The sequence below is a fragment of the Trachinotus anak genome, unplaced genomic scaffold (genome assembly GCF_046630095.1).
Source record: "Trachinotus anak isolate AG129_WGS33_773 ecotype Australia unplaced genomic scaffold, CSIRO_AGI_Tana_v1 ptg000001l, whole genome shotgun sequence".
Taxonomy (NCBI): domain Eukaryota; kingdom Metazoa; phylum Chordata; class Actinopteri; order Carangiformes; family Carangidae; genus Trachinotus; species Trachinotus anak.
The window spans coordinates 20,425,789-20,451,844 of NW_027273852.1; the positions used below are offsets into that span (position 1 = coordinate 20,425,789).

General features: G+C 42.8%; 1 protein-coding gene across 1 annotated transcript; it reads right to left on the reverse strand.

Moving 5' to 3' along the window:
• Positions 1-621: 621 nt before the first annotated feature.
• rftn2 (raftlin family member 2) lies at positions 622-26,012 on the reverse strand. The gene is made up of 9 exons (XM_071483741.1): positions 25,874-26,012; positions 10,968-11,148; positions 10,094-10,202; positions 8,513-8,687; positions 8,159-8,377; positions 6,394-6,500; positions 4,877-4,980; positions 4,693-4,774; positions 622-3,384 (listed from the first exon to the last, which is right to left on the reverse strand). The coding sequence occupies exons 1-9, from the start codon at positions 26,010-26,012 to the stop codon at positions 3,181-3,183; spliced, it is 1,320 nt and encodes a 439-aa protein (XP_071339842.1). The 3' UTR covers positions 622-3,180.
• Positions 26,013-26,056: the final 44 nt, after the last annotated feature.

Genomic DNA, 26,056 nt, shown 5'->3' on the forward strand with positions numbered 1-26,056 from the left:
GTGTAGGTGTGTGGCTTGTGTGGTAGTGAACAAAGAAAAACTTAATCTCTAGCTCTGTACGTGTACTAGCAGTCAGATATTCTTTCTCTTCGGCCTCTGAAATGATGTTCGGAGTATTTAGAAGACGTTTTGGCTAACTCTGATCCTGCTTTGTGACATGCCCCCATTTTAATACTGTGTAAAAATGTGCCCGATATTCTCTCCTTGACATTATAGTAAATGATAAATTTAAGGGCAGAGACTGTGCTGCTGTAAGCCAGTTTTTACTGCTTCAAAACATTTGATGATACCACGAGGAAGGACTGAATATTGGCTACATTAAAGTATTGGAGCACAAAGTCCCTTATTTTACCCTCTCCCTCATTAAGTTATTTTGTGGGAGGAGTCTTGTCAATCCAACCCACTTTTTTTTTTAAATGGACTAAAAAAATTTTGTTACTGTTGACATTTTCATGATGTCTGTTAATAAAAAAGACCTATTATTCATGTGGTTGTTTTAATGTTACTCAGTGATGCAGCAGCGTTGATGCAAACCTGTGTGAAACTCAAGTTTAAAATAGGACTGGAAGGAGTCATAATGACAACGAACACTGTAGAAGGTACTGTAAATGACTCACAAACCATGGGAAATAAGTGTTTAATATAATAATAAAAAAAAAGAAGAAAGGAAGCAAAATGTACAAATCTCCAAAAAGGAAAGGCAGGAATATTAATACTGATATTTAACAGGAGGAGACTGGAGCGAAAAACAACCATTTAAAACATGTATGACTCAAACCTGGGCCGTGTTTACATCACTGGAATTCAAACTATACGAATGGTGCATTTAGAGCTGTCATGGTTAGTCAATCCACAGAAAATTAATCAGCATTTTTTAACATAGTATCGTCTGTGTGTAGCTTCTCAAACATGAGAGAAGCTACAGATTTTTTGGTCACATGATACTTAATTGAATATTTTTTGGGATTTGGTTGGTCAGATAAAACATTTGACGATGTGAAATTGGGATGTGAAAAATAAAAACAGTTATTTTCACTATTTACTTTCATTTCATAGATAAAATGATTAATCAAAAAAAAAAAATTGCAGATTAACCGATAATGAAAGTCGTCATTAGTTGCAGCCTTATATTTGATCCCTTTCCTCAAAAACAAATCAACATGCATCACAATTAGCTGAAACCCAACTTTGCAGTTATGAACGCTAACGTCTAAAGATATTTACAACAACACTGTCCAACAAATCAAATGTTTCCCTTTCATAGCTTTTACAGAGCATTTCACTGATTTAACATTTGCACGTCTGCAACAGTCGGACTGAACATTTAATTTCACAGGTCCATTATATCCAACTTTATTTTTTCTAATTAGCTGAGTTATTTCAGTGAGTTCAGTGAGCTGTGTTGAGTCTTATCAGCTTCCAGGGGAATTTCCATAAAGAAATTGCTCAATTTAAACCCAACAAGTGTTTATTAGCTCACCAGCTGAATAAACGTCAAGGTCGTGCTGGTTCAGACAGAACTTTAGAAATAATTGGGCCAACTGAAAACTCTTTATTATACCTGGAATCACTACTGAGTCTTTTCAGATTATTGTGAAATAAATTGGAATTTTGTTTTCCAATTTTTTACTTTTCAAACTTGTAGTTTAAAAAGATTTTTTGCACATATGCAGTCTCCCCAAGACCTGTAAACAGACTTGAATGTGTAACATCAGTGGAGTACTGTCGTCATCATCATCATTTCAATACAATAATGGATTTGTCTCTGAAGACATTTTCCATCACAGAGAAAGTAGCAGTTGTACTGCTGAGTAGCTAACACCGTCCCAGACCCAGACGTCCCAGAAGGTCGCATAGACAGAAAAGGTCAAATCCAACCGTTGAAAACTTCTGGTAAATTATAAATCTCATGTTTCCACCTGCTGCAAAGCCTCAGGGCAGGTGTCTGTTGTTGGGGACTATATTATTTCCCCAGACACCAACCAGTTCTGTGCAGAGCTAAACTGATCAGTTGATTGACAGAGAATGAATGGCAGCAGTTTTGATAATTGGGTAATTGTCATTTTTAAGCAGAAACTGCCAAAAATTCACTGGTCTCAGCTTCTAAAACATGAATGTTTACTAGTTTCCCAGTTTTCAGTGTTAAGAAACTCAACATGTTTGTTTTCCTGACTGTTGGTCGGACAAAAAAAAAAAGCAATTTGAATACATGATCATAAAATATGAGCAGACTTGTCCTTTAAAGAGTAGCGTGCAGCTGCCTCCTGGAGCTGTTCTACAGGACCTTCTGAACAGGGCCCGCCAGTACCATATACGCTGCAGAGCAACAAGCAGCAATTAGCAGGTTAAACACAGGGAAATAACACGTACAACAACTGCTGAGCAAATATTAAATAATACCTTTCAACATATGATAAGACATAACCACTCCCAGAATGACTCTGACAGGGCACCAGTCAGGGTAGACATTATGAGGGTGTGCGGGCTCCTTTGACTGATATGAAATGTTGGAAACTGATTTGTCTCCAGTGACTCACACAGACCTGGAACACCCTCTGGTCTCCTCAGAGAAATACCATTATCTCTCAGACAGCCAGCACCTCCACTGACACACAAGACGCTGAGATGAAAAGGTGTTAAAACTTCTGGGAAGTGTCAAAAAAGCCTCGGGGAGAGAAGTGGGGACGTTTTTTCAAACGAGAAAATAAATGTGTGAAGCTGTGAAGGAACGAGAAAATAAAAAGTAGAAAAACGTCAGATTAAGGTAGAAAACACAAGGTAGATCCTTTTTCCCCTCATTTCACCACCAGTGTTTCTATAATGTGCAGAAATCTGTGCAAGTGTTTGTGCTTTTTAATACTGTGACAATTTCCCCGTGAGCACCTGAACTGATCAGAACATGGATTTAAATATGTGTGAAGTTTCCCTCCCTCGACAAATCTCTATAAAAGTTTGGACACATCCACATCTGAATAATACCTCATTATGGCTTCATTAAAAACATTTTTAAAAAGTGCCGAGTTCTTCTTCTACATTAAAGTCTTTGTTAAAAGGAACGTGACGACCAGTGGAGTCTGGACTTCCAGAGTTCCTGTCTTTCTCCTCAGGTTTTCTCTCCAATAATCCAACACTGACTTAAGCCTGAACTTAACTCCCGTCTGCATCCACCCGTTTTCCTGCTCACATGCAGGTGACCTCAGCCTTCCCCTCCTCCTGCTCAAAGCCGCCTTCCTCCAGGTGGGACAGGGCGCTGGGATACCCCCCTCCGAACACGGGGAAGCCCCCGATGCCTCCTGCGGTGGGAGAGAGCTCCTCCGGGGGGAGGGGTCCGCTGACTGCACGGCTCACAGAGCGGCTGGACACGTCGCTGTGCGCGGACAGAGCCTGGAGACAGGAAGGGAAACCAGAGCCAGGGGTTAGGTCCAGTTCAGGTCACAACTGTGAAGATTGACTGAAGGAATCTGAGGCCGTGTTCACATCTCAGCTGATAGATTGTTCCACATAAAGCACCAGTTTTACCTGGAGATCCAGTGACGGCCATGAGCATTACACTACAGTGCATTACACTTTTCATAATAATTAAAATAATAATAATAAAAACAGAAGACCGAGATGTTCATCAGCAGACTCACTTTTCCGAGAGTTCTCAGACTCATAGTTTATTAACTCTCCACCATCAAATATGGTTAGAAGAGTTTTTTATTGTATGATTACAGAACATTGACGCGGCATGGTGCAGCTGCAGCAGCTGACTGACTGTGAGCAGGTCTCAGTGACTTGGAGCTCCCCTGGACTAACTCTGAACTCTCCCAGACTTAGGATCCACATCAAACTTAGGACCAACACGTCTCATTTACAGGGAGTTTCTCCTGCCTCACCCTGGCAGGAGCTGCTTTAGCCGCAGCATGTTTTATGAATGTGGCCCGTGCACCAGACTTAGTTGGTTTCTTTGTTTGCCTCCACTGTGTCTCGACTGCATTTCACTGCCAGTGAGGTGCAGTTTAGATTTTGTCCACCAGGGCGCAGTGTGGCCACATAAATAACAGCTTCTCCCTGCAGTGACAGAGGGATTCAGTGAAACCTCCATCCACCCACCAGTCTGTCCTCATCAGAGACAGTGGAGAAAGGGGATGGTTCACTTTCAGTTATTTCCTGTGACTGTGTCTCCACCTCCCCCCTCCTTTAGGAGACCAGCGTCAGGTCTGAGTCTGGTCACTCCAGTGGGAGAAGTGAACGTGATCACAGATTAAGACCAAGTCTTTCTCACTGAAATAAATATTGGATCCATTTTCCATAAGCCATAGATCTTCAGAGTATTTTGTCTCTGTCTCAGCAACACACTCTGGTGAGATCTGACATCACAGATCTCTCCTCCCTGTTGGTTCTGGTCCGCTGTCGCTGCTGCAGATGTTGTGTTCCAACTACAGAAGTTTAGAGGGACTTATATGTTAAAGGTTTTAAGTGAAACAAAACCCTTGAAAACTTGAAGACAGCTGCTTTACAACAGTGAAGCCGTGGTCCAGACAGATAAACCATGAGCTGCCCATTCAGCTGATCATTCACTGGAGGTTTATCACTGTTTTCACAGTTTCCTGCTCGGTGCATATCTTTGTCATAACTCTTTAAATCTGAGGGACGGTTGCAACATTATGTTAATGTTTAATAACTGTATCTGTCGCTCAGTTCTCTCACCTGGCTCCTCTGTTGTCCAGATGTTTGACTTCTGACCGGCCTCTGCAGAAACACCACCTGCTTCGTGGCCAGGTTCCCATCACTGCAGACGTAAACACAGAAGGATGGTGATGGTATCAATACAGAGCTGACTCAACCTTGACAGGTACTGTCCAATAACTTTATCATGGTGTGCTGCACCTACCTGTCGTGTCGGATGATGGGCGTGGGCAGCACACAAGTGAGCAGCCAACCGAACTCAGCCAGAGTGTGAAGGAGGGGCCCGTAGTCTGTTTTCACACTGGAGCTCTGGATATAAACACAATACACACATGACAGACTCTAATAGACAGAGCAGGTTAGCTGGAGAACAAGGACCGATGCCAAACATCTGGATTAGAAACTGACATCTAGATATATAAAGGTCCTGCTGGTCTCATATTTTGATTGTAGTTTTATGGGAACCAGTTTTTTTTAAGGTCATTTTCTCCAAAACCAGAGATAGAGACTCAAAGATGACAACTTGACACAGTATAAAACTTTCAAAGCAGAAGAATTGCAGCAGGGTGGTGCGACCACCCCAGACACACTGTGGTCAGAGAGGTGTCGCACTGGTTGTGGATGTTTGCGTCACACATCTGCCACAGTATTTAAAAACACAGTGTTAGAGCACGATCTCAGGTTTAATCCATTCATACAGGTACAACATCAAGGGCTTGGCAGGAGGGTGTCACCGTTCTTAACTGTATCAATGATTCGAAAAAGTGAACCATGTTCACACAGCTGCTTCATAGAATCTGAACCAGAATCAGTTTTATCAGCCAAGTCTGAAAAATGAGTCTTGGTGTTTGCCCCATAAAAACGCAGCATGGAAGAATAAGAATAAAAATGGAGCAAAGGTTAGGTAAAAACAAACAAGGAAATAACATGAAAAAAATTAACTCTATTCACAGACAATTATGATGGTTAAAGAAAAAGTGGGGGAATAGAAAGACCAGTGTTTATGCGCTTGTCTCTCAGGAAAGTGAAGTTATACACACATTTGAAATAAGTAAAATGAGGACAAAATCAGGGGCCAAACGCCGACTTCTTGAACCAGTTAAATAAAAAAAACAAGTGTGATTCAGCTTTGACTCCCTCATCACTAACAAACGTTCGGCAGCGTTCAGACAGCGGCTCTTTCATTCATGGAGCCGGGCCGTCGCAGCGTGGTGTCAACACAGGGTCGTCTGGACAGTGCGTCGAACCACAATCAACTTTTTGCCACAACCTGACATCACCTGTCAAAAAGCTGCAGTGGTCAGTCACACACTCCTGGTAGATGACTCTGTAACACACATGCAGTATTTCTACTGTTCACTTCACCATCGTCACGACGGAGGATGAAACAGTCGGAGCTGTAAAACTCTCTCTGAATATCACTGATGGGCCTTTAATCTGTGACCCCCACCTCACCTCCAGGATCAGTCTTCACACCTCACTCCACTCACACCAGAGGTTTTGAGTTGTGACCTCACACATCTACATCAGAGGTGAGACAGAGCTCTCCAATGAGCCTCTAAATAACACAGTGCACCTGAATTACAAACACATTTTCACACACAAGAAAAACGTCTGCACAGCCCAAACTCTGCTTTGGGTAAGTGAGATAATGTTTTTAGTAAATTGGGTGAACTGACCCTCTCATCCAGACCCTCATTTTCACATCAGTCTGTTACTGACCTCGATGACTGTCCACTGCTCGACAACGATGGTGTCGTTGGCCGGAGGCGAGGTGCTTCTCTCCTCATACACAAACAGCCCCTCCAGTGATCTGGGCACCGGCTCACCTGAAACACACAAACCAATCATCACTGTAACACGTGTCAAGTACAGAATCATTATCCAACACTGTCAGGTGGCACATAAACATCTCCACAGCTCCCAGAGCCTCTGCTGAGGAGTCAGGTCAGAGAGAGAGGACGCCACTGAGTTGATAATGACCCAGTTATTAAATATAGGTTAAACTCTGTGTGTGAGCTCCCATATGCTCATGTGAGGAATCGGTGTATTTTTGTAGAGGTCTTGTTGCTGCTGTATGAATTAGATTCCAGCTGATCTGTCGACATCGGCTGATTTAAGCTAACTGCAGATAAATCTGCATCTGTGTTTAGAACAGCATACAAGTGACAGCAAATTTAAAGTAATGGAAAGACAGAGGTGCTGAACTAATGTTATTACCAGTGTCTCTACTGTGTTGTTTATCCACTACAGAGCACAGAGGCGCCACTGTTGGCAAAATAACTAGTCCTTGAATGCACCACAGCTCAACTGACATGTTGCTCATTTTCTATTATATGACTGAATGGTAATAAATCATGGCCCCTCCTTTCTCCTCTTTCGTCTTGTGTAACTTAAACCAGCCTGAGAGCAGGTGAGCCGACCTGACTTTAGATTTACCTGTGAAACAGTCAGTAACAGTTCTGGTGAGGAGACGAACAACAGCCCTGTCAGCAGCCGTGTTTCCACGGCAGCTTTGTGCAAAATAGAAGCAACTTTTTAGAAAAGTCGACAGAACACAACAGCGAACGTTCTGTGTTTCCACTGAGGGATGTTATGTGAATGAAGCTGGGTTTTCTCCCCTTGTGTTATCATTACAATTAAACATGACGACAGATTTCCAGCAGTCTGCCTCTTGATTGGAGCCGGCTCCCTCAGGCCTGATCCAGCAGGAATGAGAAAAAAAAGTGTTTCCATTTCAATCCAGCAAAATGTTGCTTTGTTGAAGCGTCTGAAAAACCACCTCATGCGAGCACATAAATCTTTTGTGACACTTCCATCACTCGTGGACTAATTGTGCATTAAGCAGGTTAATGGAAATGGAAAGACATCTATTGTCCCCCCCCCCCCCCCCCCACACCCCCATCCTCAGTAATAAACATAAAGGATCCTTTTGTAAAATCTGTGTTTATCTGAAATTTTTCCTTAAAAAAAAAAAAAAAAAATCAGTCAATATAACAATATCAATATCAATATCTAGATTTTTTTTGCCCCTAAAATCAGCATTGACCTTAATAATCCTGTATCAGTCAGGCTCTGGTGTGAATGTGAATATGTATATGTGTAATTTCCAGGCTTCAGACATCTACAGATGATGTGGATGTCTGCTACTCTGCAGAGAAACAGGAAGTGAGGTCGCCGAGGTCGGGAAGACAGCTCCAAATATAGATGCAATGGGAAAGAGAAGCCAAAACAGGAAGGGTCTGATTTTTTGTGTATGTGTGAATGAGTTTTTAATGGGAAAAGATAATACAGAAGGACAGAAGAAGAAGAAGAAGGAGGAAGAGGAGTGACGCCAGCTGTCCTCAACCTTTTGAACCTCAGGCTGCTTGTTCTTCACTGCCTTTACTTACAGGCTCGAGTGTGTGACCTCCTTCACATCCTCACTGTGAGCTGCACAGAGCTGACAACTGAGGCCTGTCCACTGTCGGGCCAACATCACACCAACCTTTAGGTGTGTCCCAGTAGACGAAGGAGTCCACCAGCGACCAGCCTTTGCGGTAGTAGGCGGCAGTCAGCTCCAGCCAGTCGGCTTCCAGGGCGCTGACCACCTGACCCTTCCTGGAGACGCGCATGGAGAGCGCCCCCTGGTGGTACTGACAGGCCAGTGAGTCCAGAGGAGCACAGCCTGGAGCCCAGGAGTGGAAGAACACCAGCAGCCTCAAGTCTGGAGGGAGGGTGGAGGAAAAATGAAGATGATGATTTTCATAATATCATTACAGTGATTATCATAACACTGTTGTTAGGCTTCAAAAGGTGACAAACCTCAAACCCTCATGACACTATCATGACAATATCTCACCAGGACTGTAGGTGTTTTCCTCCAGCTCTCTGTCTCCAGGTGGGGTTCGGGGAGGGGTGCGTGGAGGGGAGCGACAGCCCCTCTTCGGACTGTGCACCCTCCCATTTGTGATCCCGCTCACCTGCTGGAGGACCGAGCCAACGAATCGAACGCCCCCTCGGGCACTGCTGTTCACCTACCAGCGAAACAAACAAACCCAGAGTCAGCTGCACTGAAACCGTCCAGTATTACACAGCATCAGAAACACAGTGGAACAAAATTATTACTTATTGCCTCAATGCAGTGGTATTCAAGATCACTTCAACCAGGATCAACAAATCAGTTTTCAAAGAACCAAATCAGCAGGATGAGAGTTAACAGGATTATGTTAGCCTGGATTAGTTGAGCCAATTCTAAAGATCAGGGCCCTGAAACAGGTTTCCGAAACATCACAGTTTGTGTGGTACAGCCAAGTGTCAGCCCACTGTGATGTCACCCACTGGTTTGTAAGCTGCCATGTTGAAGCCTCAAGTTTAAAATTTGTCCATCTCCATCTTGGTTTTTTGAAACCAGAAGAAACCATATTTGGAGGAGAAGGTGGAGCTGAGGAGGAGTGAGGGGTGGAGCTGACCTGCTCTGTTCTCTATCCTGATTGTCAGGCAGGTTGCTGTGTGTGGTACAGTCTGTCAATCACATGGTAGCCCCGCCCTAATGCATACCCTGCTTTATGGTCTATTTTCCTCTAAATGGACCATAATTTAATAAATGAACATCATGTTGTGTTGAAGAAGACTTGAAACTAGAGACTGAGACCATGAACTCATCAGGAAAACGTTCACTGAGGTAATAAATCAGTGAGAAGTAGAGACATTTTCCCATAGACTTCAATACAATCAGACTTCTTTTTACAACCAGTGGAGTCGCCCCTGATGGTCGTTAGATAGGATGCAGGTTTAAGGCTCTTCAGCACTGGCTTCACTTCTCAGACCCGGAGTCTACGTTCAGGTTTATAGACAGTCTGTGGACGCAACAACTTCTCCGTCCTGAACAACTATACAGGTCGTTTTTTTCAACCCTCTGATACGACCCATAGCAGTGTCTCCTGAAATAGCGGCCCTATGGCTAGAGGCGTACTGGACCTTGGTTGTCATGGTTACAATAATAAATACAGACTGTTCCGACAACGGTGTTCCCACCTTCATCACCATGGTTACTGCACAATGGTCATGGCTTGGTTAGGTTTTCAGAAAAGATGGTGATTCAGGTTAAAATAAGTACTTTGTCAATATCAGATGATCTTTGTTGTCATGGTTACAATAATAACAGCAAATTGTCATGGATAATAGAAACAACATAAACTGCTACTTTCTCACGGGAATCAAACACTGCTCTCCTGTGTCATATTCATCCATCAACCTCCAGTCCACCTCCTCCTGACGTGGACTTTGTCGCTCTATAAGCTACGTCACCGCACTTTTCCCTTTGCTCCTGTCATCATTACTACGACCACTAGATGTCGCCTAGCAACAAAACCTAACTATGGGTCATAATAACCTGCTGACAGCTGTTTTTTTTAACTGAGCTGCAGGAAGAATCACTGACCCTGTCGATGAGCGCTCTGACAGTGTCACCTGTCAGGGAGTCTCCAGGTAGTGGCCACTCCTCCACCCTCAGCACTGGCACGCTGTGACACATGGATGCCGTCTGCTTACTGAAAATATACACAAACACACACAGAGTGAGGTCAGTGGGGAGTCTGTGGGTTAAACCCCATGACTCTGTCCAGCTGGAAGGTTCATAGTTCACTTGTTATTGTCACTGAGCTGCAGACACCAACACATACATCATTTATGGGCTCAGCAGGAGACGACTACCAGCTACAGTCTAACAATTACACAAAGGGTAAACAATAATTTCAGCCTGAATTTAATTTAATCTGCCTTTTTAAGATGAACATGAAAGGAAACAGTCACATGTTGTATCAGCCTCTTTTTTAATTTTTGCATAAAAAGCACCATCGTTAACGTCACCAATTCACCTCTAGTACTAAGCTCATCTTCTACAACAAAAGATATCATCATAGTTACAATATCCCAGCCTATCAAACCACAACCATCAGAGATACTTTAACTCCATTGGCTGCTGTGGGGACCCTGTTGTTGGGTGGGTTTCTGGCCAATGGAAATCATGGTAGACTCAAGTCGGGCCCAAAACATAGTCCCCCCCCCGCCCATCTATAGACACGCCAGTCTGACCTCCTACCAGAGTTCTGCATTAAATATGAAGCAGATTTCATCTATCATTCATCTATTTAGTCGACAGCATGATGGCGTCTGTGTGGGGGCAGTGGGAGGGCACGTGAGGCAGGAGGGGAGTCACACTCAGCTTGAGTACAGTCATCTAAAGGATTTGATCATAAAATCCTACTTAATGTTACTTAATGTTAATGTGGCGCCTCCGTTAATTACTGTTGTACCTGGGTCTGGGACGGGCCAGGATGGCGCGGTACAGCAGGCTGAAAGGCAGCGAGCGCGTCCGGCCCACAGACAGGATGATGGGGTGCAGGGCGGTCAGGACGTAGCCTTGTGTGTAGTAGGGCTGCAGGGCCTGAGGCAGCTCAGACAGCGAAGCCACGTACTGGACGGTCGGGCGGCTGCCTGAGAGAATGGAGAGAGGATGGGTGGGAAAGATGGAGGACAGGGGGGCGAAATGAGAAGTCAATGAAAACAGGTCTATAAAAGTTACAGCAACGCGTGTTCAGGGTCATGTGCTCACTGATGTAAAAATATAATTTTCACAAGGATAACCATCCACACTGAAATCCCACAAAGCTGTACCTGCCCCTCCTCTAGAGGTCAGGTTTTATTTCTCTGCTCTTTCCTGGTCATTTCTGAGGAAGTTTCCTTAAAAGAAATGTATCTAGAGACAAACTCATGATTCAACATATGTAAAAAATAAAGTTTACAATCACAAATGAATAATGAATGATTATTGTGTTGGATTGACATGGAGCTTTTAATATTGGAAGGACCCAGATTGTGTTTGTCGTTTAGGAAAGGTAAGATTTTAATGTCAAAACTCTGCGTGTTCGCTCCTTCACTCAAACATGTGTTTTTCTTATTGTTGTGTCACTTGGATGTTGAAATTTTTCACATTCATCTCCTGAAGAGAGAAAGTTTCTCTGTGCTCACTTTCAATCAGTTCAGAGATGGGATTTTTTGGCAGTAACACTGCATATGGTCCAATATGCAACTTACACAAGAGTGAACCGCGTGAGACGTCTCGTGTCCAGGGGCCAGATTCACAAAGACAGACTCTGACTGTGGCTCAGGTAGAACAAACAGTCAGACTTCAGACACACGTGTAAATTCATGCGTTGCACAAAGCAGTTTAGTTCTTGAATGTCTTTAAATACGGACTGTGGTACAATGAATTCTGGGTAAATGATTTTATCAAATTTTTCAAAATAAATTTTAAAAATGGCTGACCGAGTCATTGTGTCCAATCGCTGAGCTACATTTACCCCTGCAGAAAATGTTTTGGGAGGAATTCAACAGTTGAAAGGACATTTTAATTTGGAAATTCAGCCCTAATCTATGAGAAAAACTAAGACTGGCCTGACACTACAGACCAGCCTGAAACATGTTTGTCAAACTGTCTCAGTAGTTCAATTATAATGATGACAAATATTTGCATGTTCAGTGATTCTGTGTTTTTCAATGAGGGAAAAGGAGCCGACATAATTTTTAAAATCAAGTAAAGATTATGATGGTATTTTTATACATCTTAACACATGTCTGGAGGGGATGTTTTATTTAAGCATTATTAATTATCATTAATCATCATTAATTATCATTATTAAGCTTCTGAGTTCAGAGCCGTTTTAATTCTCTGTTCCTGTTTTCTGGCTCCCACCTCCCCAACCTCCATCCCACTGCAGACCCCTGCAAATAAATTCTCCATTTGTAGAAAACAGAAGACAAAGATGTATCCACAGCAGAGAGCGTGTCGCAGGAGAAGATGGGTTTTCAACAAGAAGCTGACAAAAATCACAGCTCTGCACATTGTCTGGGAAAGTTTCCCTCTTCCTTCCTGTGTAATGACTTTAACATCGCTATTCCCCTGCTGTAACTGGAGACACACACACACACACACACACACACACACACACACACACACACTCAAACACACACTCAAACACACACACATACATTAACACGACATGACATCTGCCAGGCGGGAATGCAGATGACGATGACGGAGCACAGCATTTATTTTAATTTCAGTTAGAGGTTGTGTTTTAGTGGGAAAACGTCGGTGCAGCATCAGAGGGTGTCAAATATGGAAACATTCATTAAAAACCATCCACATACTTCTGCATATATGGTCAAAACAAACCCCACAGTGTGTGAAGCTGTCATGTCACAAGTCTCTGACAATATGACGATGTTTGATGGATGTGTCAGCTGCTCAGTCTCAGAGTTTTAATTTCCAGATGTCAGGTCTGTCTGGGCTAAAAAAAAAAGCAACCACCACCAGCTGAGGCGCGTTGAGGGAAACACCACATCACCACGATCTTACATCAAGGTTTTATATTTGGACACAAACTATCAGCATGTTTTTAGAGCTGCAGCTGTGGTGAGATGTGGTGAGACTGGTGCACACACACATCCAGATCTATATATGTGGACAGTTACACACTGAATATTATTAAGAATTAAAAGTTCATCGCTCTTTGTGAGGGTGCGCTTGCATCATTATACTATTGTCATTATATCAGTGGCATAAAATGGTTTCACACAAAGACTGACAATGCAGAAGTTCAAGTCAGACTCATCATTACATGATGATGATGTTATATGGAGTGATGATGTTCTATATTATGACCCTTTGAATTGATTGTGTTGCTGACATCTATTGGTGACCTGCCACAGAACTCATAGAAAGGCGCCGGCCGGCAGGTTCAAACCACAGACTGTATAGATATGCATACAGAGCCTTAAACCTGCATCCTATCTAACGACCATCAGGGGCGACTCCACTGGTTGTAAAAAGAAGTCTGATTGTATTGAAGTCTATGTGAAAATGTCTCTACTTCTCACTGATTTATTACCTCAGTGAACGTTTTCCTGATGAGTTTATGGTCTCAGTCTCTAGTTTCAAGTCTTCTTCAACACAACATGATGTTCATTTATTAAATTATGGTCCATTTAGAGGAAAATAGACCATAAAGCAGGGTATGCATTAGGGCGGGGCTACCATGTGATTGACAGACTGTACCACACACAGTGACCTGCCTGACAATCAGGATAGAGAACAGAGCAGGTCAGCTCCACCCCTCACTCCTCCTCAGCTCCACCTTCTCTTCCAAATATAGTTTCTTCTGGTTTCAAAAAACCAAGATGGAGACGGACAAATTACAACCTCAAGGCTTCAAAACAGCAGCTGACAAACCAGTGGGTGATGTCATGGTGGGCTGACACTTGGTTAAAACTCAGAACCTTCATTCTGTGAGGTACAGTGCTACACCCACATCGGCCTGTCACGAGGGTCGTGCTGATGGACAATGATCTTGGAGATTTACAAACATTGACTGCCGATCGCTTCTGCCTTAGTCGATGTCAAGATGATACCTGGCTTGTTTTCCCACTAATGTATTAACTTATTATCATCATCATTACTTGCAGTATTAAATTAATATTACATTTAATTTGCCCTGCCAGTTTCATATATATGACTGGATATATGCACACATACATCTGATTGTCACTGCAGCGCTGCTTGTGTGAAATTTCTCAACATTTCTATTATTAAAATATACACTCTGCAAATGCTTTTTCAAAAACATCAGTTTGGAAAATGTGTCATCAAGTCTTTGATTCAGATCTGAACAAGGTCTGTTTTTATCAGCTGAGCCACATAAAATCAAACCATTTGTCAGCTGTTGACCTGGATTAAGTTATTCATGCTTTTATTTGATCCTGTCTGGACTTTCTGTAACCCTCCGTCTCCTGCACTCAGTAAAAAAAAAAAACAAAAAAACACTAAATTGTCTGCAATTAGTGTAAAATGCAGCTGCTCGGCTTTTCACTGGAATTATGGGAACAGAACACATTACCCCAGTTTTAGGATCCAGTCGCTGGATCCCACTGCCTTCAGAGTACAGGTCAAACATAAAAAAGTCTTAAATGGATCAACCAATATGAATCAGTTTTGTTTTCACTGTAAGTTACTACTATCTATTGTTTTTACATGTTGAGTCATCTTAATTATTTTCTGCGTTTTGGCTCGTTTAGTTTTTTCTGTTGTATTGATACAGTGTGATTTAAATAATAGTTTTATTTGCTGTTTTTGTGTGTGGACCCCAGGAAGACTAGTGACCACTGTGTGGAAGCTAATGGGAACAAAATAAAAAATCATAAATGAAGCAGGAACACTTCAGCAGAAACGGCTCTGCTCACAGTCGAGACTGTGGAGTGAAGGATCAGTGTGGACAGCTTCACAGCCTCTTTAAAAGTCAGGTAAACACACCTTTGTAAACTGGCTTTAACTGACCTGTTCGCTTTTATATCTTCTGGACAATATTACGTTCTTCTGTTTATTATTAATGTTATTTTCATGGTTTTACTGTATAATTTTATTAATGTGGCTCATATCCTTTAACTGTGATAAGTGTTGCACAAATGAAAGTTATGATAATTATCATTATGCGTCCTTCCAGTTTACATGTTTCCTCTGGATCTGAGATGTAAAGACTTCGCTCAGTGTTTGTGAGCTGAACCAGTCTCACGCTGTTTTTCTCGGGCTGGAAATCCCTGTGACCATCACCGTACTTCCTGTGTCCACAAAGAGTGGCTGTTCACAGAGAGGCCTGGCTATGTGCCCCACACACACACACACACACACACACATACACACACACACACACAGAGAGAGAAAAGTCCATTTAAAGCATTTCAAATATGCTAAATTGTGCATTTTGGATGCAGCAAGAAAGTATGTGTGTGTGTGTGTGTGTGTGTGTGTGTGTGTGTGTGTGTGTGTGTGTGTGACGGCATTCCTCACTACAACCCCCCACATTCTCACGAAGAAACACCCCAGAGATTGGGGAGACCGGCGCACAGCTGAGCTCACTGCTCCCTCTGAATGGGCTGTCTGGCTCCATTCTGAGACTAAAGACCAGCCCAGTAAACCAGGGGCCGGGCAAACACAGCTACACTTTACTGGCATTCCTGTGGGTTCAAACCCCACTGCAAACGCTTGAGGTGAATTTAAATTTAACACAGGCTCACATGTTGCAGCTGGTGAACTAAGCTGAAGCTTCACCATCATGGGTAGAGAAATAATGGTGCAACGAAGGACCCGGGGCGTCAACGTGAGGAACAGGCCTCAGAAAACCACTGTTTTCAGGCTTGTGCACAAAAATGGGGGGTGTCTGGTGACAGGTTAAAAGGGCAAGGGGCCCACTGAGGAAACGGTGAGAGCTGCAAGACAGCTTAATAAGCTCTCATTAAATATTAAAAAGTTGCTAAGATGCTTCTTAATGTAGATACTATGTTATCGGTGCAGAGCAGTCCCCTCCTCCTTTACCCCGCCACGTTTTGTTCGTCCTGAACATTTTTGTAGCAACCGGATCCTCGACCTGTGATATCTGGTATCACAGATGAGAACAACAATAAAAACAGCTGCACAAAAAACCCTTAAATTTCATCCTTAAGGTTTTATTTATAACTATTTAAAGTTTTCTCTCTATCATAGTCTTATACTTAAGGAATCACTCAAAGTCAGTTGTAAAATCTCTTTCACTGCTGCAAATGCCTTAACTTTTTTCTTTAACTAAGGATACCTTTAATCTGTGCATTACCATAAAGTAACTCCCTCAGCTAAGAAGAAATTAAACCTTAAGTAGAAAACTTAATGATTTTTGCAGCCCTTGGTTAAACTGATCATTATTAATAGTTACATTAATATCAATAAATAGCTGCTGTGTGTGAAACCAAACAGGCTACAGATTATGAGACAATAGACACAGACCCCCCACCCCACCCTCTATATAGGGTCAGATCCCCCAGACTGAAAGACACACTCTTCCTACTTCTGATGGATCTGTTTGAGGTCATTCTGTGCCTCTTCCTGTTCATTTTGAGGTTTTTTTTGGTCAGTTTGTAATTTTTCTTTTTATGGTAATGTTGCATCTCTTTGAGGTCATTTTGCATCTGTGGTTTTGAGTCTGTTTACCATCTATTTCCTTCACCAGGGGTGGTGCTACATCATACTGTATTTGTTAGTTAAGTGTCTTTTCCTTTTGTTCTCGACTGGGTCTGTTGTATAAACCTCTCCTGTGGCCTCTGTTTTACTTCTGTTCTTCATGTGGACAAAAGAGGACAGAGACTTCCTCAGAGGACGAGACAGAGTCCGTCCAGTTAAACCTGGATCACTGGCAGCGTCTGGAGGGTCACACCGGAAAAAAATAAAAACAGGCAGCCACACAGCAGTTAATGGCTCCCAGGAGCACCATGATGTCATACACACCTCTAACCAAGGCTTTTGTTTCAGCCTTTTGCTCCTCTCCCCCCCCTGCTTTCAGTCCTCACGCACCCCCTCCCATCCTGCTGCCACTCGGCCCGTCAACCGGCACACTGAGGCCTCTGTTAAAGCTGTGTGGGAGAAAAAAGGGGGGAGATGGAGAGGAGGACTCGCAAGGAGGGTAAAAAAGGGGGGAAAGAAAAAGAGGAGTATCTCAAAGTGGGAACTGGCTGGGTGAGGGGGGAGGGGGTTTGGGGGTTCAAGAGGAGTTGAGCAACAACTGAGGGCAAAGAGAAGGAGCGCCAGAACTGAGAAAATGGGGGGAGGAGGATTCAGAGCCACAGAGGTTTGAAGATGGATTTTATGAGCCCCAGTGTGAAAGGTGTGAAAAGGAGAAAGCTGCCCGGCAACAAGGAAAAAAGGAAACAAGAGGAACACAAGGAGGAAAAACAAGTGGCTCTGTGAGGACACGACACTGCTCACAGTTCAGCAGCGATATGGCCACGATCACATGATCGTTTCATCATCAGCAACTGAGTCAGGAAAACACCAGGTCTGACAGACCATCAGCGACAGCCCAAGTTCACCTCAGTCAGCCCCATGTGGGAATAACTGTTCTCCCCACTCTGCTGACACGGCATCATTAAGGGTATTTAGTACCCGATAATGGTGCTACATGGAAGTTAAACCTGCAGCTGTGAACACAACACTGACATATCACCACCTTGTTGTTTATCTCCACATCCAGTTGCAGAGCAACATGATCACTCACGTGGTGTTTGTGTCCGGTGCTCCCACTCTTTTAGCTCTGTGTTCGGTCTCCACCAGCTCCTGAGGAAAACATCTGGCTCTTCAGCTGCTAAATGCTGCACTATGTTCAGCAGCTGCTCTCTGTCTGTGTGTGTCTGCTGTTTGCTGCTGAGCAGGTAGAGGACGGTGGGTTTTTACAGCTGCTTCTCTGAAAACAGCTGCTGCTGCGGCCGAAAACGACACCATGAGAGCGGTAAGAGTCCAGACAGATGAACAATGAGCTGAAACTCATGATAAAGCTCTGTAAAGTCGAGGGGAGCTGCAGATTCAGGTCAGGTCACATGTATCTTCTACCAGTGTGTGGTAACAAGTGCCATCTACTGTGCTCCCACGGCAGACGGACTCATCCTCCTCCGCTGTCACAGATCTATCTGCAGGTTCATCACCACCACAGACCCCATCATTGTTACAAAATTGTGATTGTAGCCCCTTTAAGAGATCACCAAAGTTATTACACTTCTTCCTCTGGGGAGCACGAATGTCTGGTTCATGGTAATCCACCCTGAAGTTGTTGACATGTTTCAGGCTGGACCAATATATACAACAACACACGCTGGATTAAAGCTTGATAGGAGGTAAAACTCATGAAATGCCTGGAGGAGAAGCTAATGCTAATATGATTAGAGTAGCATTTAACCCTGATGATCATTAGCTCAACATTAATCAGGCACAGACAGAATCAGCTTCATGATAATTGACGACTGAGTGAGATCTGTCAGCTCTGTTCTGCCTCTGCACTGCCCTTCAAACCTCCTCTGAATTCAATAATCAGAATACCGGCTTTAATCTGAAATAATCCAGTGCGGACCATTAGATCTCCAGATTAGACAGAGATTACAGAAAACTGCACTCAGCCCTGGAAACGGTAGAGAGCACATGCACACAGAGAGAGAGAGAGAGAGACCCTCAGGACCGAGGCCTCTGAGGGTCAGACCACCTCTGGAGAATCGGCTCTCAGTGGACTGGAAGAAGGTTACAATTCATCCCCCATCTTCCTCAGCTGTCACTTCATCCCTCCCTCAGTTCACCCATCCAGCCACGAATACGCGTCACTTCAGGTTAAGCCGTCTCTGCACCCGCTAATCCCTCTGTGTGCTTCCATTTATTCATCTGGTCCCGATGTGCCATCACTGCGCACCCTTCACATCATCCTCCTGTTCCCGCAGTCTTTGCAGGACACGGCTCCATGTTCAGGGAAACAGGCCGAGGTCGTTGTTCTGTCAGGATGTCGCCCACTCTCAGTGTCAAACGTTTGTCAAAAAACACAGGATTTGAAATTTCACTTTCAGAGCTACATGACGCTGAGGGACTGAGCCGTCTACAGCAGAGAACAGTTATTTTCATTATGGAAGATGTGCTGGTTATTTTCTTGATTAAAGGTGCTCCCGACAACAAACTACGATCAACAGCAAAGAACAGAAACGATGTAAAAAGAAACACTACATGAGTAAATCAATGAGTAAACTCCTGGTGAGTAAAGAAATGCAGTTTGATGCCGAGCTCGCGACTTTTCTTTTAGACTGGTGAGTAACATCTGACATTGGCTCTTTAGTACAACTAATGGCAAACTGTACCGACCAACATTTCAAGAGGCATACATTTATGATAATGATGTTGTGGACACCTCTCTGTTTCAGCTAATTACTTCAGTAACTGTAGCTCATTTTACAACTGATGAATGTACACTGAGGTCGTATGGATCCATTAGAGCGATCGAATACATGTCGATCACTTCACCATGTTGTAAATTACTTTACATTACTGTTACGAGATTGCACTTAAGTATAGTTTTAAAGTATTATTACTCGAGTATTTTCATGTTATGTCATTTCAGAGGCAAATATTGCAGTTTTTACTTCACTGTATTTAACAAGTTTAGTTACTAGTTATGTTTAGATTCAAGGCTGAACAATTAAATTTTTTTTTGTTAAAGGTAAACAAGATTGTGACTTATATCACAATCGCACTGTCTGTCCAAATAAATGCAATGTGATTTTTCTTCTTCATTGTTCAGCCCTAATTCAAAACTTAATCTTATATAAAATGTTATCTTACAAAAGACTCAGTGTATCAGTGTAGGTTTAAGTGTCTGAATTGTCGTGTAGTTTGGGTATTTGCTCATTTTGTCCAATTGAAAGAGTCATGATAAACAAAACAACACGATATTAACAAGTTGGTGTGGAGGAGATGAAAACAAAGACAGAAGAGTGTGTTCATGAAAAGACTTGACAGATGTGATGAGAGGTTCACAGTGTTAAACTGGAGGAACATGGAGGCTCCTTACTGGAGGGAAGTTAAGACAGTGAACAGTTCACAAAGAAAAGATCAATAACAATAAAGATCCTTTTAAAGTCCACATGCTTCCGCAAACACAGACACACACAGGATGTGCCCAGTATACATTACATACTATATATACACACCACAGTGTGCCGGGCTGGCAGTGATCAGCTCGGGAAGTTTTCGCCATTAGCTACTCTGATGTGTTGCCTTTGGCTCCAGGCCCAATGTCCAGTCTCCTCTCTGTCGGAGCAAAACGAGGCCAAGCTAACTGGGAGCACTGGTGCTACTGGGCACAGCACTGGGAGGTACATGGGGGGCTGGTGTGTGGGTGTATGTTTCTATATTCTCTATAAGTGTGAGGACGAGGAAGAGAGGCAGATGAAAGTGAGAATTGAGAGTGTGACAGTCACAGTTTGTGTCCCAGAAACGTTTCAAGGAGAGGCAAGGCCCCAGCAGGCGGAGGAGGTGGAGGAGGTGGTGCTGTCCTATAACAACACTGAGGCTCATTATTCTCTGTTTCTGCTGCTGTAGACTCAGGTGATCAGCATTTTAATAATACTGTAGATACTTCAACAGAAAGCAAACACACGATTTAGAGTTTGAACTGGTCACAATCACATTTCCTATAAAACATGTTTGCTGCAGCAGTTCAGCTGCACAAAAACGTAATTTACAGGAGTCAGGGCTGAACATCCTTGTTTGCCTTCATGATACTGAGGATCACACTCGCGAGGAGGCGAGCTAACAGCAGCATCCTGTGAGTGTGAAGACCAGGCACGGCTGCAGGAGGGGGAACTAGTCTGAACAAAAACCAGTAGAGAAAAGCAGCTCGACAAGATCTACAGACCTTTGCTACCTGTACACATCTGCAGGCCAGGTGCTGGTCAGGATTGTGCTGACAGATGTGTTAGTCATGCTGCAGAACAAGCAGAGCCTCACACTCCTCCTCACACCTCTAACAAAGTCAATCAGCCAGTTCAAACTGAGCAGGCAGTGAGACCAAGTATTGGTCTTTTACACTGAGCTAACTAACAACTACACGTTTTTGTTTAATCGGCCTTTGTGCACGGCCAGAACCAGCAACTGATAACCTCACAGGCACAAAACCTTATCTATGGACAACTTCAATAAAGTTTCCTCAGACCTGATGACTGTATCCTCCAGAGAGAGGCAGCACTACTCTGTGTGATTCTACTGTGAACAGAAAGTGAGAAGGAAAATATTTAGCCTTCGATGAAGGACGGAGACAATATGAAGTCTGTTCAGCTTTAAGTCTCAGTCATGACTGCAGCTTGAGCCCCAACATCCCCCAACAGAGAGGATCTGAACCTCTCTTCTGAGAGCAGTGACTGCTTTGTTGTGACATCACAAAGTCCTGACGGCTGGTTTTAAGGCTCAGTTTCTGAATACAGGCTGTGTGCATTTCTCTGTGGACTGAGGCTTTGATACTTTCACAGTATTAATATAGAACCTAGACCTGCTTTATAATCAAAAACACATGGACATCTACCTTTATACAATATGGGACCTTTAACAGTAACACTATCACTGCACGGCTTCTACTTGTATTTTTACAGTATGGTATTAACACAATCAACCTCATCACACTTTACACCTATCGTTCAATAAATCCTGTGAGGAACACTGACGACAGCTGCTTTTTTCTGACAGTCTGAGTTAAATACTGTCAGGAAACGTGTCTTATTCATTAGATGCTGTTCAGTCACTGAGTCTTTTTATCTTCGCTGGCTTCGCTCCGTCTGAGAGGTGAGAACATTGAGTAGATTTGGGAGCACATCAAGTATCCTCTCCATCATGGAGGCTGTTTCAAACCCTGCAGAGGGGCTCATGTGAAGTGAGAATGGAGTCTGGTTTAAATCTGGTTTCCAGCCAGGAAAACGCACAGATCGGCTTTTCATCTTTCACTTGGCCAGAAGAAACTTGACTAAACCAACACACTACACTATACTATTACAACTATTATTATTATTTATTTACAAATCATAAAATGAGGCGATTAACACAGATCTTCCCAAAGTAAACACTTTACAGTCTCGTAAAAGAAAAAAACGACAGGCCTCTGAGGACGCCAGCCGTCACCAGACTGCACATGACTACCACAGATTGGAATCAGTGTGGTTTATCTTTAGCTGTGCCAGTTATGGAGCCTTCACACTTGAGAGAGAGTGAAGTGACACAGATCCAAGAAAACCGGAAACCTGCAATTCAGACTCACATTTTTACCATTTACTCACATGTTGAAGATGCGTTTATAAAATGGATTTTGGGTGATACGGTCACGAACATGCAGCTGTGCACTGAAGAGTTCAGTGGCTCCAGACACAATCAGACCAAATTCAGGCCAGTGAGCCTCAGATTTGTGGTGCATGTTTGGCTCAGGACTAATCTCCCAAAGACAGACAAGTTTACACCTTTTCCAACAGCCACTGCAACCCTCCTATAGCTGTGTGACTGCGCACAAATACATTTTTCTCCTGTGAAGCAGCAGTAACACTTTCCCACAGATACGAATCTAACGCGAGTGTGGAAGCATTGAACTGCACGTAGCCGCTCTGAGATGTATTGTGATTACTGGTGCACACTGCAGTTTGTTTAGAGGGGATCTAGACACAATTTATGACTCACACACCCACACACTCACACCCTCGCTGAGGTACTGTATTTATAAGTCTGTCTGAGAGCAGAACTCATGACTCTGCTGATGACAGGCTCAGAAAAACCTTCCACAACTAAACGTGTTTCAGAGGAGCGTTCACTGCCGTCATAGGTCCTGGCCTCTATCTTACTTTCTATGCTATTTTATTTTCTTACTATTTCATTTCTATATATTATTATTATTCTTCTTTTTTTCTTTCTGTGAGTGTTAAGTGTTTTCTATGTGCAATATTTGTTTTTTGCTGTGCAACATTTGGGGCTCTGAGTCCAAGAATTGTATTACTGCTAATGATGCTCCATCGTTACCTGTCCATGACAATAAAACTTGAGACATTTGAACTGAGGTGACCCTAAATGTGCCAAATTCATTTGTACACAGAACACTATAAATGACCTGTACATGTTTCTTAGAATAGAATAACTTTATTGTCATTGCACAAAATTTCATTGTCATTGTACAACGAAATTTGCTTTGCCGGGTCCAGGGACCAGTGATCACTCACACGCTGAACCAGGAACATTTTCATGGTGTATTGTTTATTTTATATTGTGTATTTTATATATTGTAGTTTATATTTAAATTGTGTATCGTAGTGAGAAGTTAGAGGAGACAGATGGGGGATGGTGTTGTCTCCCGGGGGATTCAAACCCAGGACCTTGTGGGTTTTAGACCAGATGGCTTTAACTCCTGGTCTTTGAACATTCACCAAAATTTAAAATTCACAGGTAAAATCCTGTAAGAAAAAACACCACATGGTTACATTAACATAGAAATGTTGTCTGATATTGTCATGGAGCCTTTTGAAGGGTCAACATTTCATCTTCAGAATCTGAACAGTTTTCTCTGGAAGCAATTGAATAAATCCTTCATGAGTCTTAGGACTGAAGCATTTATGAAAACTTTGAAAAACATACAGTGACTTTTGACCCTGGGCTGCAGTGGAGCACAGTCTTCAGATCCTGTTGCTACGTCCAGAACTGCAGTGGTCACTGAGCAGTGGTTCAGCTTGTTGTTAAGAGTAAGTTGTAATGTTTATTCCTTTTTGAATGTCAAACATTTAGAAAAAAAAAAAAAATCTGTTTGTCAGGTTTGTCCCAAGAGATAATTCTGATCTTTAGGTTTGGGACAGTTGGTCTGAAAAAACAGGACATCTGAAGCCCTCACCTGGAGAAATGTGACTTTTTCTTATTTTTTTGACACAATGTTACTTATATTATATACTATTACTGGCTGCAGCTGCACTTTGAAGTCAGTCTTTGATGGGGCCTCGTGTGGACCGGACTGGATCTGGACTGAAGGTAATGGAAGTCATTAGAAGGCGGAAAACACGCTTAACTCCCCCCCCCCCCCCCCCCCCCCCCAACTTTCCTCTGTGATTCATTATTGTGTCGGCTTGCTGTTTACATGCTCGCCTCCCATTCAGAACTTAATCACCATTTCCTTCCAAATAGGTCACCGTCAAAACAGCCAGTTGGAGCATCAGATGAAGGGATTATCCTTGAAAAATGGCAACCCTCAACCATCTGAGATTATCACACGTGCTCAAATCAGATTCCATATCACAGCAGGTGCTGCTTTTTCTCTTCCCCCTGGTTGGGTATTATATTTTGCTGCATGCCAACCACATGAGAAGGAGTGTAAGTGTGTGTGTCCATGTGTGAGTGTGTGTGTGCAGAGGGAAGAAGGGCTACTAGCGGAGGCAGGAAAAAACCTTGTGTGACCTATTTCTCAATAGGCTGAGTGAAGAGCCCTGTTGCTAGGAAAAGTCCAGAGTTAGATGCTGTAATGTTATGCACACGCAGAGAGTAACAATTTGAAAGGGCTGTAAAATAAAACGAGGTGAAATGTAGAAGCATTAACAGGTCGGTCCCATGCTTACAACACTGATGTAGATACTAACTACACCCTGTCTGGCTATACAATCAATTTTATTGCACTTTTCAAGCAGCACAGGGAGGATACGGCTCCTGTGGGAATAATAAAGTGATGGTATGTTAAAAAGATCATAAATAGGTGTCTGTCTGCTGTTTGGGGCCATTTTAACACCAAATAAACAAACAGGAATGCCTTTTTAAAACGGTAAATGAGAAACACTTTGTATAACACTTGTTGAGAGGAAACATCCTGTTTCTAGTGTGTTTAACTGCATTAAGATGACGTTAGTGACAATAAATGCAACTGATGATCATTTTCATTATCCAGTAATCTTGAGCTGCAGTGATTAGTTGATTAGGCGATCTAATCAGTCAATCAACAAATCTGATGATTGTTTTTTCAAATAATTGATTAACTTCTAGTCTAGGAAATGTGAAATTATGTCAAAATTGCAGATGACAACTTCCCACTGCCCATTCAGTTATTCAATTTATTATGTGACAAAAAAGCAGCAAATTCACACATTAGAGAAGCTGGGACCAGAGACTGTGCAGCACTTTATATTTGCTGTGTAACTGACCAAGACAGTGATTCAATTATCAAAACAGCAGCTGAATATTTTCCTGCCATTCGACTACTCAGTTAATCATTTCAGCAGTACTTGTTCTGTCTGACCAACAGCCAAATATATCAAATATATTCCATTTACAAAGATTATGACAGGATAATGTGTGGATTTTCTGTCCGATGACAGCTGCCAGTTAGGACTGCAACATGCGTTTATTGTCTCAATCAGCGGATTCATTGTTGTGTCTATTAAATGTCAGAAAATAGTGAAAAATGACAAAAGTGTGAAGCTAACCAAAATTCAGTTTACAATCATGTGCGACAAAGAAAAGCCTCAAGTCTGGAACCAGCAGTTGTTCTGCATTCCTGCATAATGATTTTTTCAATTGTAAAAAATTGTTGCCAACTTTTCTTCTGTCATCAACTAATTGATTAATCAACTAGTTGTTGCAGCTCAACTTACAACTCACTGGCATTTTTCAGCATTTGTGATGTTTGTTTTGACAGGAATTAATCGATTAATCGTGGAAATGATCGGCAGATTAATCTAGAATACATACAACCATTAGTGCAGCAGTGTAATTAGAAATAATATTGCATTGAGTCGGTGGTAGCAGCATATATGTAGATTATAACAGACATACCTTCCAAACTGAAGTCGAGCAGCACATACTCGAACACAGTGTCCGTTTTGGTCTCCACTTGTGGTCTCTTTAAGGTGGAGTAGATTTTCCCGGGGCTGCTGTCCTCCGGGTCTTCCAGTTTCCTCAAGCCGCAGCCCATGGCCTCTGAGGCGGGGACAGCCGCTCGCTCAGCGCGGAGGGAGG

What these genes read in the sequence shown, in the direction of transcription:
- rftn2 (XM_071483741.1), bottom strand. Translation starts at nt 26,012, where the DNA reads ATGGGCTGCGGCTTGAGGAAACTGGAAGACCCGGAGGACAGCAGCCCC. An exon ending in AGCAGTGGACAGTCATCGAG is followed by an intron (nt 4,981 to 6,393) that starts GTCAGTAACAGA and finishes GTTTATATCCAG; the next exon opens with AGCTCCAGTGTGAAAACAGA. An exon ending in CTGGACAACAGAGGAGCCAG is followed by an intron (nt 3,385 to 4,692) that starts GTGAGAGAACTG and finishes TCCTGTCTCCAG; the next exon opens with GCTCTGTCCGCGCACAGCGA.